Source organism: Peromyscus leucopus, chromosome 19 (genome assembly GCF_004664715.2).
Source record: "Peromyscus leucopus breed LL Stock chromosome 19, UCI_PerLeu_2.1, whole genome shotgun sequence".
In the NCBI taxonomy this organism is placed as follows: domain Eukaryota; kingdom Metazoa; phylum Chordata; class Mammalia; order Rodentia; family Cricetidae; genus Peromyscus; species Peromyscus leucopus.
The window spans coordinates 81,750,153-81,767,106 of NC_051079.1; the positions used below are offsets into that span (position 1 = coordinate 81,750,153).

Genomic DNA, 16,954 nt, shown 5'->3' on the forward strand with positions numbered 1-16,954 from the left:
TAGAAGGGCATGTCACAGGTGACAAAAGAAGGTCGTACCTGCTGGTCAGCGTGTGTCTGACATTTGTGTAAACCACCTCTGGCGGAGAAGGTCGGAGAGCATGCATCAGCCATGCTGCACCATGACTTCTGAGCCTTCGGGGCTTGCTACGTGTTAGGAGAACCTGGAGATCCTGGGTGCATTGATTCTGGGTGCCTTGTTCGAGAGATTGGCACATGCTCAAAGACCATAACAGTCTGCCACGCCTGTGCACCTGGTCCCACAGCTCACACTTGTGCATCCGCTTAGCTAACAGGTCCACTGGCTCCTACAGAGCTGGAACTTGTTTGGGGGCTGGTGTGGAGAGATGGTGACAAAATGGCGCTGGCAGAGACCAATCCTAAATTCTCATCACTTGATAAGAAGGGGCAGCTACAGGGCCTTGGCCACCTGCCTCCTGTACGTCCTCCATCTTCTGACCCCAGCCAGTGTATAGTCTGCTTGTGCTGTAACGAAACTTATTTTTGTCTTGTGGAAGGGCAGCCACTTCAAAGTGCCCGTGTTTACTGCTGAATGTGAATTGTCATATTTAAAACATTTCATTTGAAAAGGGTGGTGGGTCTCAAATGACTTACACACGAAGATGAGGTTTATGTGGCTTCAGAGCATGACCAGCACCCATTCTCAGACCACAGAAGCAGCTGGAATCTGCTAAATGCTGAGTGTGTATGTGCCCTGGGTGGGGGGTATCATAGAGCTCATTGGGGCTCACTTACAAATGTAAAGAAGATAGCTTAATAAGAAGGAACCTGAGTGCTGTGACAGATGCTATTAAGTGTGAAAGCCAGGTTGCACAAGATTCACCTGGCGACAAAGGCCAAAGCTGAAGCCTCTAGACGGTGACTGTCCTCTGTGCCCCCATCTGTCAGATGACCTCTGTCTGTGAGCACGTAACTCTTCACCACAGCTCCTTACAGGTGTGTTGTGACTGGGATTTGTGTGTTCATCATTCCCCATGTTTACTACACCCAAGAGCATCCACTGAGAGTCAACGAAGACAACAGTCAACAGGATAAAGACACACGCTATTTTTGTCTTTAAAATTGGACTGGACAGTGAGGTGCAGGGGGTGGGGATTTAATTGAGACACATCTAATACTTGGTGTGTCAATCAGCGCTCTGTTACTATGGCAATGCTGGGGATGAGTCAACTGAAAAGGAGAAAGAGTAACTCCAGTTCACAGTTTGGGAGGTCTCTATAGCTGGCTACACTGTTGCATGGCCTTGTGGGAAAACATCACATCATAGCAGAAATGTGAAGCTGAGAAAGCTGCTCTCTCACAGGGACCCAGAAGCAGATGACAGACCAGAAGAGTCTGGAGTCCCAGCATCTCTTTCAAGGACATGCCCCAGTGACCTAATTCCATCACAAAGCCTTACTTCTTAACGTGTCCTGCATCACAGTAGCACCGAGGAAGGGCACCAAGTTTTCAACACCCTGGCCTTTGAGGAATAGTCCAGATCCAAACCTTAGTAGCTGTTGACCAATACAGTTGCTTAGTGTGGAGCAAACGATCCCAAGGATATAACTTACAATCTGAGAGAAAGCAACTCTGTCTACGACTCACAGTCATGGTGAGATCCACACATGTGGGCCCTGTGAGGGAGCCTCCACAGTGGAAGCTGTGTGTACCCATATCCTGCCTGGGAACCCTGACTGTCTGAGGAAGAGCAGCCTTCTTGTTTCTACTGGCAGACACAGGCGAATTAAACAAAGCAGTCATTGCTGTGGTCCCTGGTCAGCTGCTGAATGAGGCTTGCTCGTGCATAGGGGACCCTCCCCCGGGCAGCAGCAGAGGAACAGTGTGGACTGCAACTCCTTTCTAGGCTGGAGTGAAGGCATTTCCCCTGAGCTCTCTCTGTGAAGCAAAACAGACACTTGGCGCTTGCAGAAGCAATCTGCGTGATCCCTGTTCAGAAGGCTTTTCTTAATGACTTGCAGTTAAGGGAGATGGGTAGAGAACAGATCAACCCAGTTGGAGTGGCTTGAGATGGTGGAGACAGGAGACTTAGGGAGGAGGTGTGGAAAGCCTGTGAGCAGCCAAGATGTCTTTCACAGCCCCAGCGTGGACACCAATTACCATTTATAAGGCTCCAAGGCTGAGAGCAAGCCTAAGAAATGGGAAAATATAAAAAGACAACATGAAAGTGCACTGAGGTGGCCAAGGAGCAGCCACGAGGACCCGCGGGCAGAGCCACCACACCACAGCAGCAGACAACAGTCCCTCACCAGAAGGACGCGCCGTGGGTTTGTTTAGCATGTAATGAAAAACACTCCTCTTGCTGATACCGAGAATCTGAAGTCTTCCCACAGTTGACGTGGGATCAGTTGCTAGAGCCCTCGTGTGTTTTCTTTTTATACATTTTAAAACGACAGGGCTTTTACAATTTGCTTCAACGTGTAATGGAATCTTTTCAAGAATAAAACAGCATAAGGCTTCTCCAAAACAAAACTAAGCACAAGCACCCTGATGCAACTGAGTGATTGGGCATCATGGAATTCGGAGTGGGTGTTTCCCTTTCCCAGGAAGTGTCGTCAGCTTCCTCTCCTTTCAGAACTACCACCTTAGTCTTAAGACAAAGGAGTCCCAAGCTGGATCAAGGAGATAGATGCCCCCCCCACCCCCCGCCACAGTGTGTGTCCTCATGGCCTCTGTACTGACTGAGCATTGTGGCCACACGGTAGTGTGTGTCCTCATGGCCCCTATACTGCTGAGCATTGTGGTCACACTACAGTGTGTGTCCACGGAGCCCCTGTACTGGCTGAGCATCATAGCCATGCCAAATGTGTATCCTCATGGTCCCCTGCATTGGTTGAACATCGTGGCCATGAAGCCCTCGTACACAAGGCTGTGAAGCCCTACCCAAGCTTAGCTCACACCTAGCAGGGCACCACTGGGCTGAACTTGGACCCACCTCCATTCCATCTCCCATCTCCAGCCAGCACATTCATTAACAAGGATGCCTTAAAACCAGAGAGGGAATCCACAGTGTAGGATTTGGCAGAACACACTGTGAAGAAACTGAAAAGATGATGAGATGTCACAGCACCCTATCAAAAGGGTCTGAAGTCTTGAGTGACTACAGGTGAAATCAAATCAAATCTGAATTATCCACCCACTAAGTGACAGGAACGACAGAGACACAGTCTCAAAATCCCATGAGCAGGGGCAGGGGGCAGGCTGTAGGAAGTAAGGAAGATACGGAAGTAGCTCCTGTCACTGACCGGAAGTAAATCGGTCCTTTGAGAACATCATTTATTCATACAATGTATTTTGATCATACTTCCCCCACCCCACCCCCAGCTCCTCCACATCTCTCCCCCATACACACATGTTAAGTATAATGTGTTAGATATCATCATGGTACTGGCTGTGGTTATGTTTTTAAAATCACAAAGAATTTGAATTTTCAAGGAATGCACATAGAAATCCCTGTCTGAGATTTGCATGCAAATGTTATATTGAAATATCTGTGTCTGAGATTTGCATGCAGATGTTACAGCGTTAAGTTAATGCTGGTGCGAACTGATGACCGTTGAAGCTGAGTGGGTGTAAGCACAAAGGTCTTTTATTGGGGCATGTGATTGAAGTTTTCTATTTTTATAACAAAAAAGTTTAGAGGGAGATGAGAGATCTGTTCTAAGGTAGGTTATTTGCTAATATAGGGAAACTAGATCCCCCCGCCCCTTAAAGTTTGAGAGACATATCCAGCACCAGTGACGCATGGGCACAAATGGCCTCTCTGTGAAAACTGGGAAAGATGACATCTGTCATCTGTCACTGCAAAACCACGGGCCACTTGTCAACACATGCACGCAGATCTATTGACTGGGAGCCGTGACACCATCCCTCCCTCACTATAGGCTTCTGTGTCCCCTACCAGCTGGTCTGTAGGAAACTGGAGCTTGTGCAGCCGGACGTGTGGTGGGGGCACTCAGAGCAGGCCTGTGCAGTGCACACGGAGGGCACACTACCGTGAGGAGCCCATCTCAGGCAGCCTGTGTCCACAGCCTGCACCCTCCAGCCGCCAAGCCTGCAATTCTCAAAGCTGCCCACCTGCTTGGAGCACCGGGCCCTGGACAGAGGTAACCCGGTGGGACTGAGAAGGGGCGGTGGCTGGATCAAACACTATGGGAGTTTTCCTGCCTTTTCTGTACGTTTCGCTCATCTGCTCTCTTGTTCAGTGCTCACGGACCTGTGGGAAGGGGTGGCGGAAGAGAGCAGTGGCCTGCAAGAGTACCAACCCCTCAGCCAGAGCCCGGCTGCTGCACGACACCGCCTGCACTTCAGAGCCCAAGCCCAGGACCCAGGAAGTGTGCCTGCTCAAGCGCTGCCACAAGCACAAGAAGCTGCAGTGGCTGGTGTCCGCTTGGTCTCAGGTATGGCCATCGGATCCCCTCAGAATGGGGTCAGCCTCTTCTCTCCAAGCTGCCCGCTTTGCTTCTGCCTACTCTACATTCAGTGTGTCTTCTCACACTGCCCAAGTTCAGTTTCCTCTGCTTTGAGTCCATTACCTCTGTCAGTCATGGCCTCAGATCTCCTGCTTCCCTGGCATCCATGCTGCCCTCCCTCCATGCCTAATCGCTTCTCACAATGACACCACTAATGGAAGAACATCAGTAGCCCTTTTCAAGCCTTGTGCAGATCAGGGAGGAGATGTGTGAATTCAGAAAGCACAGAACTCATTTCTGATGATAGTCTCCATGGGCAGCCAACTCCTGTTTGTAGAAATGTCTTGGGTTGCATGTGCTGAACCACTGTCTGTGTAGCCAATGACAGAAGGGTGGAAATGAAGAACATGTCCCCATTCACACTGCTTGGAAATGTCCGGACCCCAAAGGAGGACTAGTCAGGGAGATCTGAGCTTGGAGTATAGAGGTTTCCTGACTAGCTTTGGACAAGGTGAGGCCAAAGGAGCCTCAGAAACCTTTCCATACCAGCCAAGGGTGTACTGTTCCCCAAGACTAACCCTCTACCTCCCCATGGTATCTGGGAAAGAAAGCCACTAACTGTTCCTGCTCATGCTTCTCAGGGCAGGGCCAAAGGTGCTGGATTTCTCCACACTCCTTGAGCAAAGCCTTGTTTAGGAAGGAAGATGACCCCCAGGGCTTTGCATCTTCCTGAGACACTGTTTGTCAATGAAAACTAAATGCAGCATTGTCCACTGTGTACAGGGAGCTCACCACTGCTGGTCAAGTGCACAGGTTCAATGTCACCCAGAGCAAATGGATGAGTGACTCTGGATGGATTTCCATCTTTACTAGAAAAGTCAAATCTACTGGGCAAACCTCTGAGCTGCATGTCTAGATAGCAGGAGGTATAGGTTGCATAGTTTATGGGCTGTCCAGGGAGAAAATTTTTGATGTGGAATTTGAAACACCACACACACACACACATACAGAGAGGGGGGGGTATGATATATATATTATGTATATTTATAATATATATATCTGTGTGTATGAACATACCCATGCTATATATATGCATATATATGATATATACACACACATATACACACATGCACAGAGAATATATATACACACACAGTAATGCACAAACACACACACATACACATACACATACAGACTTACACACATACACCATAGCTTATCTCTGTGCCATACTCAATAGGCAGCATAGAATAGTCTTCTAATGGAAATTCTATCTAGGATGTAGGGGACACAGAAGGCACTTGGAAGCCAACAAGTGAGTGTGAGGACTTCTGCTCCCTTAGACCCCCTGCTGGCAGCTTGGCCCAATGGTCCTGGGCTACCCAGCATTGCCTGTCTACCCCAGCAGAAGCCAGCAGCAGCTCTCAGAGCTGGGGTCCCTACTACAGACACCAGCACCGGCCTGGGGTGTAGAGGATGTTGCTTCACGTGCCATTTCTGCTTAGCAGATGCACCAGCCTCTTCTGTCCACTTACCAGGCTGTCCACGGCTTCTCCGCTCATGCAGGAGCCAGGCAGAAGGCACCACTCGAGCTTAGCATGCAGCCCAGAGGAAGCAAATGCTCTCACCCCCTGTGCCTGGTTGCTTCCTTTCCAGGAACCACTCAGGTTTCTAGGGGAGGCTTATGAACCCTGGAATACTCTAAGGGCCCATATCGTGGCTGCAGAGGAGGTATGGGGGCGATACAGAGAGCTGTGACTCACTACATATCTTTGTTCATAACATTTTTCTAATGTGATCAGTGACAGCCCAACATTTAAATTTCTCAGTAAACGTGTCCTCAGAATCAGCCCCATGTGGTTTCTGTCTGCACTGCCCCTATTTATTGCCCATAATTCCATGCTTCTATGATCTATTGTTTCTGGTTTTGTTCTGAGATGGGGTCTTAAGTTTGCCATCCTCCGGCTTCAGTGCCACACGTGCTGGGAGTTACTGTGCCACAGTACCCAACCTCAAATCCTCCTTACTGACTTTAATGTTGGATATTACAAATGCCTTTTGTCAATGCCCAGCCCCAAGCCAAGACGTGTCTATATCTATATCAGTTAAAGTTGGTATCATCAGGGAACACATGGGCCACTGAGTTCTCTCCAAGGCCCTTCTTTGCCCTCTTCCTCACAGTGCTCTGCGACATGTGAGAGGGGTACACAGCAGAGAGTTCTCAGGTGCGCTGAGAAGTACGTCTCTGGAAAGTACCGAGAGCTGGCCTCCAAGAAGTGCTTGCATCTGCCAAAGCCGGACCTGGAACTGGAACGTGCCTGTGGCCTGTTTCCCTGTCCCAAGCACCCTCCGTACGCTGCTGCAGGTCCCCCAAGAGGCAGCTGGTTTGCCTCACCCTGGTCTCAGGTAAGACATGGATGCTGGTGGCTGGCTTACATTGGGAGGGCAGCATTCCGTTGGAGTATATTCCCTGAAGCTCACTGAGGCTCCCTGGCCTTCCTCTCTCACATGTGGGTGGCCCCTCAAGGGTGGGTGTGGCAAGCTGAAGACGGACTCCACATGTTGCTGAACATTATTGGACCCTTGTGTATCATTGCAAATGTTTATGCCATCAAGTGTAAGGAAATGTAATACTCTTGGTAAAACCTGGGCAGGGATTCCCCAGAGATGGGCGTGAATGGAAAAACTATGAGATCTATAATAAATCAGCAGTGGTTAGTTTATAGCTAACCAAGTAGCTATGAAAGTGAGATGGGGATTTTCATGTCATGCCTGGGCCCTTGGAGCAGCAGCCTTGGCTGAGGGTATACAGGGTCTCTCTAGCACAGTGGTTCTTAACCTTCCTAATGCTGTGACTCCCTAATACAGTTCCTCATAGTGTTGTGACCCCCAACCATAAAATTATTGTCATTACTACTTCATAACAATATTTTTGCTATTGTTGTGAACTGTAATGTAAATGTATGATATGCAAATGGTCTTAGGCACCCTCTGCAAAAGGATGTTTGGACCCTAAAGGGGGCACAACCCACAGGTTGAGAACTACTGCTCTAGGGGCTTTTGGTATCCTCACACTCTTCTCCTTACCCACTGCCTCACCTCTACTGTGATCGTTTTGCCTTGCCTTCCTTCCTTGTCTTGTTTCTGCTTGACTTCCCAGCAGCTTAGTCCTGTGGGCTTCTGTTTCTCAGGCCCTGGTTTCTGGATATCCGTCACTCATCTATGTCCTGCCTCCTTTCTTACTGCTTGGTATTAGTGCTGCCAGATTGGGTGAACTCAGACCCTAGAACTGCTGAGGCGTGCATGCAACTGATACCTCCCGCCACCTGCTCAGCATAGTCCTCTCATGCCTCTCTGTTCTAGTAGCCAGAGAAAGGCACACATCTCAAGACCCCACCCCATGGACCCATGCCCCACTTCCTTTAGCCAGGTCCTACCTCTCAAAACGTTCACAGCCTCCAAAAACAGTGCCACCTGCTGAAGACCCAATGTTAAAGCACCTGATCCTATAAAGATGTCTCACAATCCTGTGAGGATGTTTCACAGTTAAACTTGAACAAATGGCTGCAGTTAATCAGTACATCTCAATCTGATGATCACCTACCTAGTTCAAAAGGCTAGTATCTATTTTGATGTAGGTAAGTTTATAAGGATTTAAGAGCTAGGCAAACCACTGCTCGCTACAAGCAAAGCAGTGTCAGTATTCATACTTTGTGCTGGGGAGGAAATGACTGTAGGAATAGATGCTTAGTCAAAGCCCTAAAACTAGACAGGGCTTGTGGTCATGTGACCCAAGTGACTCGTGGAGCTGACCAACCCAGATGGTCCATGTCAGCAGTGACCAACTCTCTCCAGTCTGGGTCTCTTCTCTTGGAACATGTAAAGCTTTAACAATACTTTTCTTGAACCCAAACCTAAAACTTAGCATACCTCTTCAATAGCTTCAGTAGGTCTGAAATGCCTAATCTGTCTAATGGGTCATTTGTATCAACTGACTATAGTTTATATCCACTGAGATTCTCTTGTTGATTTACTATTATAACCTTTATAGAGCAAGCAATAACTCATGGGGTATATTTGCCTTAAGCATCTGTACCCTTGACCCTGCACATAAACTGTGGAAATTTTTCGGGCTGAAAATTTTTCAGGTAGTAATGGATGGTCTGTGCATGGCTGACTTTCCACTGCAGACAGGCTTATTCTTGTCCCAGTTAAAGGACACTGTGGTGATTTGCTGTCTGGGTTCTCTTCAGACTCAAATAGCTTTGTTTATCTTCTCATTTCATGGTGCACCATGGTATAAGGTTGGCCTAAATCATTTCAGTCATGTGTACTGAGGATCTACTGGTTCCCATGCTGTGAGGTCTGGGAACAGCTTCAATGTGATCACCTGTTGGACCCTTCTCACTTCACATGTCAGAGATGAGTGTGTCAAATGTTGGCAGGGCAGGGCCACTTCACTAGGACAGTCCAGGTTATTTGGGGAGGACATTGACTGTGAGGGGTCAGCAGCTGTGTCACAGATGACAGCTATGACTGAGATGTTATAACAACTGCAGAGAGAGAGAGAGAGAGAGAGAGAGAGAGAGAGAGAGAGAGGAGCATGCACCAAGTACAGACAGATGCAGGAAGATTACAGCTGGATGCTGCCCTGTACACGCAATGCAGTCACTCATCTGCTCTCATCTCCCAAAGCTCTAAGGGAGCATGCAAAAATAAGAACCATCTTAGAGCAATTGATGGATAATTCACAATCTACACTGAGTGACTTTGCACAACCCCATCCTTAATTATATCAGAAGTTGTTATGAGTAAGGCCACTGAAGCTTGTGCAAGCCCATTCTGAAGAACATTGGCCTGTCATCTTCATGGCCATGGGAAATGCTCTGGATTTGGAAAGGAAGATACTACATTAAGTGACAGACTTAATGGTCCTTCTCAACAGAGGTTCTAAAGAAGAGAGGTAGCAGAATGGAACCCTTGGTCCCCAGCACTTGGGTGTGTGTACTTCTGTATCTATCTATTGTCCTTTGTATTTGAGGGCTGAGCTTTGCACTGTATGAAGCCCATGGTCTCCATCTCTGTGGTCCTATGAATTCAATGGAATCCATCAGCTAAACACCAATTCTTCCTGGGGGATTAGCAACTACCAGGTTCCAGAAAGACCAATGTTACAAAGAGGCAGGCTTGCTTTCATTACATCCAAAAGTTCTCAAAGCAGACACTATTATTTGTGTTGCACCTGTTTAGTGTCCTCACTGATTGAGTAAATCCTTCTTGCCACTTACAGCATCTAGTACCTATCGTGTGTAAATTGTTGATCTCTCAAACATCAGGATCACTTCTGATCCAGAGGCATTCTGAAGTCTGAGAAGCAGAAAGGGAGACAGTTTTGGGTAAAAAGTGGTCAGCAAATGTCTTCAGTTAGTCTGTCGAGATATAAGTAGATATAAGCACATCTGCAGTGTTCTCAGACTGGAGAAGTTAATTCCATCCTGGAACCACAAGAGGACCACACTTGCTGGACCCTAGAAAGGACCATCTTCCTGGACACAGATGGTGGCTCCTTGTCACATCCAATCTCCAGAACTGGGCAAAATCTTTCAAAGAGTTCTTGGGTAGTGATCTGCTGTATTGAGTTCTCCAAGTGGTTCTAATGTGAGAGCCACAGGTCCAGCATGAAACCACCAGACCAAGAGGTTTGTATAGGTGTCTGCAGCAGGTGGCTGTGTGGGATCAGCTGAGCTGGTATAGAACAAGGTTACAAAGCAGCAGGCTGTCTGCACCACAAGCAGATTGCTCAGCAGAAGTCCTGAGAAACTGCAGGAAGATGGCCAAGCTTTGAGGTTCTAGACTCTATATTGAACATTCTTTCTTTCAAAGCTGCTGACATTGACTTGTCCACAGCAAACAGCCAACTGAGCCTTCTGGCCCCTGTTCTCCCCCTGTCTTCTCCTGGCTCCTGCCACCTCAGGGTCTTCTCCTGGCCTCTGCTGTCTCCCTGTCTTCCAGCCCTCAAACTGCCTGCTCTTGAGGGCTCCAGATGCCTCTTGTCTGTTTGTAAATGGAGGACCCAACAAGAACTCTGTGATAAAAATCCTAAACACTCAGCTGAGTTTGAAGCCACTGGCTTTGCGTAATTGATAAACAATTTCCATCCTTCCCTGTCTTGGAAAGAAAAAGAATACACATTTTTAACCTTCATATTTTCTTTTCATCTCTTTGTATATTGCAATCTTTATCAATTCAAAACATTTCCAAAGTTTTGAGCCAAGTATCTTTTTTCTTCCTGTGTAATGTGGAGAAATGCAAATGTTGGGAATTTGAGAGACTGTTTCTTACATAAATATGCCTTTTTTTCTCATGAGGCAGTCTCAGACTATCTAAACCAGAGTTTCTGAATCACCAGGGATGGTGCCAAGCCTGAAGCAGGGAGGGGTGGGAAGCCTGGGGGGAGTGAGGGTGCCGGAGCTGGCACTACTGAGGGCCTGAGCTTCCACAGCTGCTGACACTGCCTGGCTTAGGACCACACTCTGGCCAGCGGCTTCTTCAAGTACCCTGAGGCCAGGCGCTGAGTCACCTGTCTTCATCACCGAGTATCGAGTACCTAGAACATTGCCTGGTACAGGAGTGATGAGTGATTGATATGTGTTCATTAAAAAAAAATCCATGGCAAAGCACACCAAACCGCACATGAATGGTTTCGAAACTGTGAACTGTGTCCAATCTGTGGCCCTCAGCTAGCAGAGGACAGCTGTGAATACAGTCCAACTCAGAATCATAAATATATACAAAACATGAGAAGATTTTTGTAACTATTTTTTGGAAGTTCAGTTGAGCAGTTCACAAGGGTGAGCCTTGTAGAAGATGCTATGTAGCTGTGTCATAAGGTTAGATACATCTCACTGTCACCCTGAGTAGAATCCTCAGCTGAACAGGAACAGGTTCTATTTAAAGGATGAGAGGCAGGTGGACAGAAATGGCTGCAGACGTCCCCAGTGAGACCAGGCCCATTGCAGGCTTGGTCCCATTCGCCCGCATCCCAAGAGCTCTCAACAGCCTGTGAGCTGAGTGGGGGGCCTGACATGCACAACGCAAGGAATGAAAGGCTGAGCTGAGCTTTTGCAGTGTCGAAAGTATGATGCACAGTGGGGAACATCTGCTGACCCATCTGATCCTAGCGATTCAGAAACAAAACGTGTATCTGCCCACTGCGTTGTTTGTTCTGGTTGCCATGGTTGCAAGTGGAAACTGAGCTGTGGGTGACTTTCACTAATTCTGATCTTGAAATAAAGGAGTACAATTCTAGGAAATGTTCCAGACACGGGCTCCAGGCCCGACCATGCTTTCCCGGAAGAGGAAGACATGAGCAAAAGCGATTCCTTCAGCTTCAGATTCCCAGCACTCTGTGTGTCCAATTTCTCTCCTCACTGGAGATGGGAAGGTGATTAATTTGGCGTGACAATAGACTCAGGGAATCTGAGATCACTCTGGATGCTCTGAGGGTGGCAGGCAGTAAGGACAAGTTCAGTATCCAGTTGGCTGACACTGGCATGCTATTTTGGGTGAGTGAGTTGGTCCTTGCCTGATGCTCCAGGTCCCTGTGGTGGGACTCGGCCTTGAAAGTGTGTGCGAGAAACACCAATGAGTCATGCGTGTCCCAATTTCTCACAGAATGATTCCTGCCAGGTAAACAACTGGTCAGTTTGTCTGCCACACACGGGGACGTCCCAACTGAGAACTGACCTCATCTTCTTCCAGGTGTCCCTTTAATTGCCCACATTCTTGACATACTTGAACCACCAATCTTGCGTAAACAGGACTTAAACAATTCATTCTAGACTTGTGCTGTTTTCTTTCTTGGGCAGATTAGTCTCCACAGGCCCATTAAAGTTCCTCTGTCAGTCTAGCGGCTCATCCTTACATTTTTGCACATGGCTGATGTCAGATGGCTCCTACGTAGTTTTCATGGAGTGTGCACCTTGACAGCTAGTAAACAGGTCTATTTAGCTCTCTCTGTCCATTCTCCCTGCGTTACTTCTGCCTAGAGTGCTGAGACAGGATGCCCTAACTCAAGGAGCTCCTGGCTGGCAGGCTGGGGTCCAAAAGGGTCTGGCCTTAACACCTCTGAGGCTCCCCAGGCGTCTCAATGAAGGTGCCATCTTGTCCCAAAAGACACTGTGCCCTCATGCCACGAGAAAGCAACCTGGTGTAGCCTCCTGCAGGCACTAACTCCCTGGGTCCATCGGACCATCAGTGACTCATCCAAGAACATTCTAGACAGAGGTTCATATCTGCAGTTAATCCTGAATGTGGCTTCCTGCAGGGTAAATGAGAGTAGGGGATGGGTCAATAGAGTTCTGGCTCCATGGGCATGGTAAGACCTGGTTCAAGACAAAGCCCCACACAGGCGAGACAGTACCTGGCACTGGCCTCAGTGTCAATCAGCAATTTCGTTCTCTCAAATACCTTCAACAGAAACCATAATGACATGGGGGGAAAGCTTCCCTGATTTTTTTTCTAAACATAAGAGTAACCTGTGATCACTTCCCTGGAGACAGGATCTGAGTATTCTCATTTTTCACACTGTCTATAATTTGAGGAGCTCCTAGGTGAACCCAGACACCTGTGCTCTTGTGCAATACCCTGATGCCTTTAGCAAGTGTGTTATGCCTCGACATGCTGATCCCAGGAAACCTTAGTCAAGGCTGCAGTATCAAATCCCCACCTGAGCGCATCCTGACAGACCAAGGCTGTCTTCTCTTGGTCCTCATCATGGGGTAGCCATATCGTGGGCCGGTTTGTGGTGCTCTGGTAGAGAGCCACACGTCACCTACTTCAGGAGTCTTCGTCCCCATTCCTGTCACTCTGGTGTATGACACGGCCCTCTGATAGGCGGACCTGCCAGTGGATAAGCTTGTGCTCACATCCTGGCAGCGTGTGACGGGTCTGCTTTGCCTTCACAGTGCACAGCCAGCTGTGGGGGTGGTGTGCAGAGCAGGACCGTGCAGTGTTTGCTGGGGGGACAGCCAGCCTCGGATTGCATTCTGCACCAGAAACCGGAGACCTCCTTGGCCTGCAACACCCATTTCTGCCCTATTGCGGCGAAGAGAGGTGAGTGCCAGAGCCCCTTTGCTGGACCTGGAGTTCCAGGTGGTGGTGTCAAACTTCTGGAGAAGTCCCTTAGAAGGTCCCGGGAGATGGGGTGCTGGCTGGAGCACCCTGGAGCTGGGGCCTTGTGTCTGTAATAGTCTTTTTCTTCTTCTCACCTCCTCTACTTTACAATGAAATTGTCACGATGCTCTCCCTGCCACTCTTGTCCCACCCCAGAAGGGACAGGGCCATTTGTGATGTGTCTGTCCTTTCAAAAGCATAGGCTTACCTCTTTCTATATGCTATATGGTATTCAGAAAGACAATTTTAACAAAAGTCCCCTTGAAATACACAAAACCTCCTTACTCCTTGGCTAGACTCTAAAAGCCATCCTTGTGTATTCATCAGGTGCCTTAGGCAATCGCCGAGCCTGATGCCCTGGCTGCCTGGGCTGGATCTTAGGCCAGATTGCCTGGGAGTAAGGGTGGTGGCTGGACCCACCATGGGAATTAGGCATTTGGCATCCAGTATCCATGTTTTGTGCATCCTTCCTGGACAGGGAGCTGCGCCAGTGTATTTAGCACCAGAAGACCCCAGTTTTGTAGGGAGGGTTTTATGAAAACAACGCCCTGCAGACCCTGTTTACACCAAATGCCTGACAGACAGCGTCTTTATGGACTTAGCGATTTTCTTTGGCTTATAGTTCCAAGGAATACAGTCCTGGTGGTGGGGGTCAGGGAGATGGTGGCAGGAGTGTGAGGTAGCTGGTCACATTGTATCCACCGTCAGAAAGCAGAGAAGGGAAAGGAAGTGAGGGCCAGGCTATGCAACTTCAAGACCTGCCCCTTATGGTCCCCATTTTCCAGTCAATCTCAACTCCCAAACGTTCCACAGCAACAACAACTGGGGACCCAGAGTTCAGACAAAACAGTCTATTGGGGACATCTCTCATTCCCACAACAACCAGCCTGGAGGGGAGCTCCTCCTCGACCTTCACAAATTCACTTTTCTTTGTGCAACAGAGACAGCCAACAGAGTCCAGTGCTGCTCCTAGGAGCCTCGAGCTAACGCGCAGTGTGCTTGTTTCTAGACACCTTCTGCAAAGACCTCTTCCACTGGTGCTATCTGGTTCCTCAGCACAGCATGTGCAGCCACAGGTTCTACAGTAAGCAGTGCTGCAACACCTGCTCCTAGTCCAACTTGTAAGCTGGGACCAGTCCCAGCAGACAGAAGATGCCCCGGAGGACGGCGGAGAGGGGCCAGACCGGAGAGCTCTGCAGTATGCATCGGGATGCATCTGAGAAGATGGGAGCTGGAAGAAGAAGGACAGTTGGGATTTTGACCCAAAGTGCACCCATGTGTTTCCGAGTATTGGAACACATACTGCACCCACAAAGACACGTTCTGTTCTCCAGTTAGGTGGGAAAGTAGGGTCCTGCTGGTTGACCTCCTGCACACGGACAGGAGGGCCTGTGCTATAGTTCGCAGGAAGCAACTTTCCCCCATGTGTCCATTCAGCCAAACCACATGCCGAAGACAGGCATAATTTAGCAAATGCTGGATGTATTTCTAAACAGAGAAGGGCAAGTAATCAGAAAAATGTGCACAGCATCTGCCATCCAGCACACTGGCCTCCCTCCTACCTCGGAGACCCCACTATCATCATGAAAGTTCTGTGAACACTGAAGGGCACCTGGGAGATAGCTCGCTCCTACCCCAGTGGCTCCAGGAGCTGGTACTTGCTGGGGACTCTGACTTAGGATTCGCATACTTGGAAATGGAAAACCAAAATTCCCACTAAGGTGCTTTCTGTACTTCCAAACCCTGGGCTGGAGGAGCAACTTTGATCCTTTGTTTTCTTTCTCAGTTATTTACAGTGAGTTCTTAACTCAACCCATTTCTCAGTGATGTTCTGTTCTGTTTTAAAGGGGGGATCAGAAGTACAGGTGACACTAATATCTAGGTGTCCCTGGAAAGGCAGGATCCCCAGTAACAGATGTCAGTCAAGTGGCTGATGTGCTGGTAGTGTTGAGCCCTAGGCTGTGGTTTCTGTGTTGAATGGTTTTAAAATACATTCCATAGGTTTGATTGCTTCTGAGCTGAGAGCAAAGGCCAATGACCTTCAAATGAAAGGCCTCGTGGCCACCCTCCATTCTACCCCCATACCTCTCCCTGTCATTATTGGTGCTTCTTTCTGATCTCCCCACCTAGGGCCTTCCAAATAGGCTCCTAGATATTTATATTTGCTGAAATTTTATAATAAATTTTATATTGTATGGTATGCTTTGGAATCGCATCATGGTTTGTCCCGAGGTTTACTTCTGAGGTGAAGGGCTGGCAGAAGATACCAGGAAAGCAGTGTTGAAGAGGGTTTTAGAACATCATGGAAAGTTATCCAGCCCCGTCACAGATGAGAGGATAGAGCTGCAGGAGAGATGGGCAGGTGAAGGTGGCGGAGGCTTTGTGCTGAGCAGTAGCGCCTATGCAGCAATCCTTGCTGGCTCTATGTGGGGCTGTCCTGAGAAGCAGAGCCCACAGACACTATAGAGAGAAGAGAGGTCATTCTAGGGACTAGCCACTGATTACAGAGCTCAGTCACCTTGAGGTCTGTAGTGGAAGCCTGCAGTCTGGAAATAAGAGAGTTGGCATTGCCATTTTGAACACGAATCCCAAAAGACATCAGGCTACAAACTCGGGTACAACTTTCATTCAGGCTGGGTTTTAATCCACTATGTAGCCAAGGATGACCATGCACTTCTGATCCCCCTGCCTCCATGCATCAAGTGCTTGGATTATCGGGGTGTGCTACCGTGCCTGGCTTATGATGTGCTAGGAATGGAACCATAGCTTTCTTGGTGTTCAGCAAGTCCTCCATCAACAAAGCTACATTTCCAGTGTTGGCCCACCCTTTTCTGTAGGGTCCCTCAGCTGGTCTGCTAAGGTCCACTCACATGCTGGAGCATAATCATCCTTTAAACGCTAATAATAATAAAAACGTTAGTCATGTCTAGAAAGCACTTTTCACAGAGCATGTTGTCTCGCATTTATTTGGCCATCACAGGCCTTGGCCAAGTTAGCCCATCAGAATAACCACCACAGCACTCCCTCTGGTTCAGAGGTATCCAGACCTACCTGGAGCCCACAGGAAGCCATTGCTGTTCCTAAGGCTGAGGCAGACCACTTCCCACAGGGACTCATCACCTAACCCACTGTGGGAACGTCAGCTCCCCATGACTGGCCCACTTACCAGCAGTCTGCTTTGCTTGGAAATGACACCTGCTGGTGCAGGAGCACACCACAGCATTGAGTACACAGACCATCTCATCTGCCTGAATGGAGAGACCCCATTGTAACAGTTTAACAAACAAGAAGGTGACCTTCGGCAGATTGGAGCCAAGGGGCCCCACAAAGTCACACCATGCAACAGAG

The 16,954-nt window shown here is 48.5% G+C and overlaps 1 protein-coding gene across 1 annotated transcript in view; it reads left to right on the forward strand.

Annotated features, from left to right (window-relative positions):
* Nucleotides 1-16,537, forward strand: part of Adamts16 (ADAM metallopeptidase with thrombospondin type 1 motif 16) — a 113,958-nt gene extending 97,421 nt beyond the window's left edge. Inside the window, 5 exon segments of the mRNA XM_028873676.2 lie at nucleotides 3,925-4,126; nucleotides 4,226-4,420; nucleotides 6,614-6,838; nucleotides 13,399-13,546; nucleotides 14,616-16,537. Coding sequence (XP_028729509.2) covers nucleotides 3,925-4,126; nucleotides 4,226-4,420; nucleotides 6,614-6,838; nucleotides 13,399-13,546; nucleotides 14,616-14,731 — 886 coding nt within the window. The 3' untranslated portion in view covers nucleotides 14,732-16,537.
* Nucleotides 16,538-16,954: the final 417 nt, after the last annotated feature.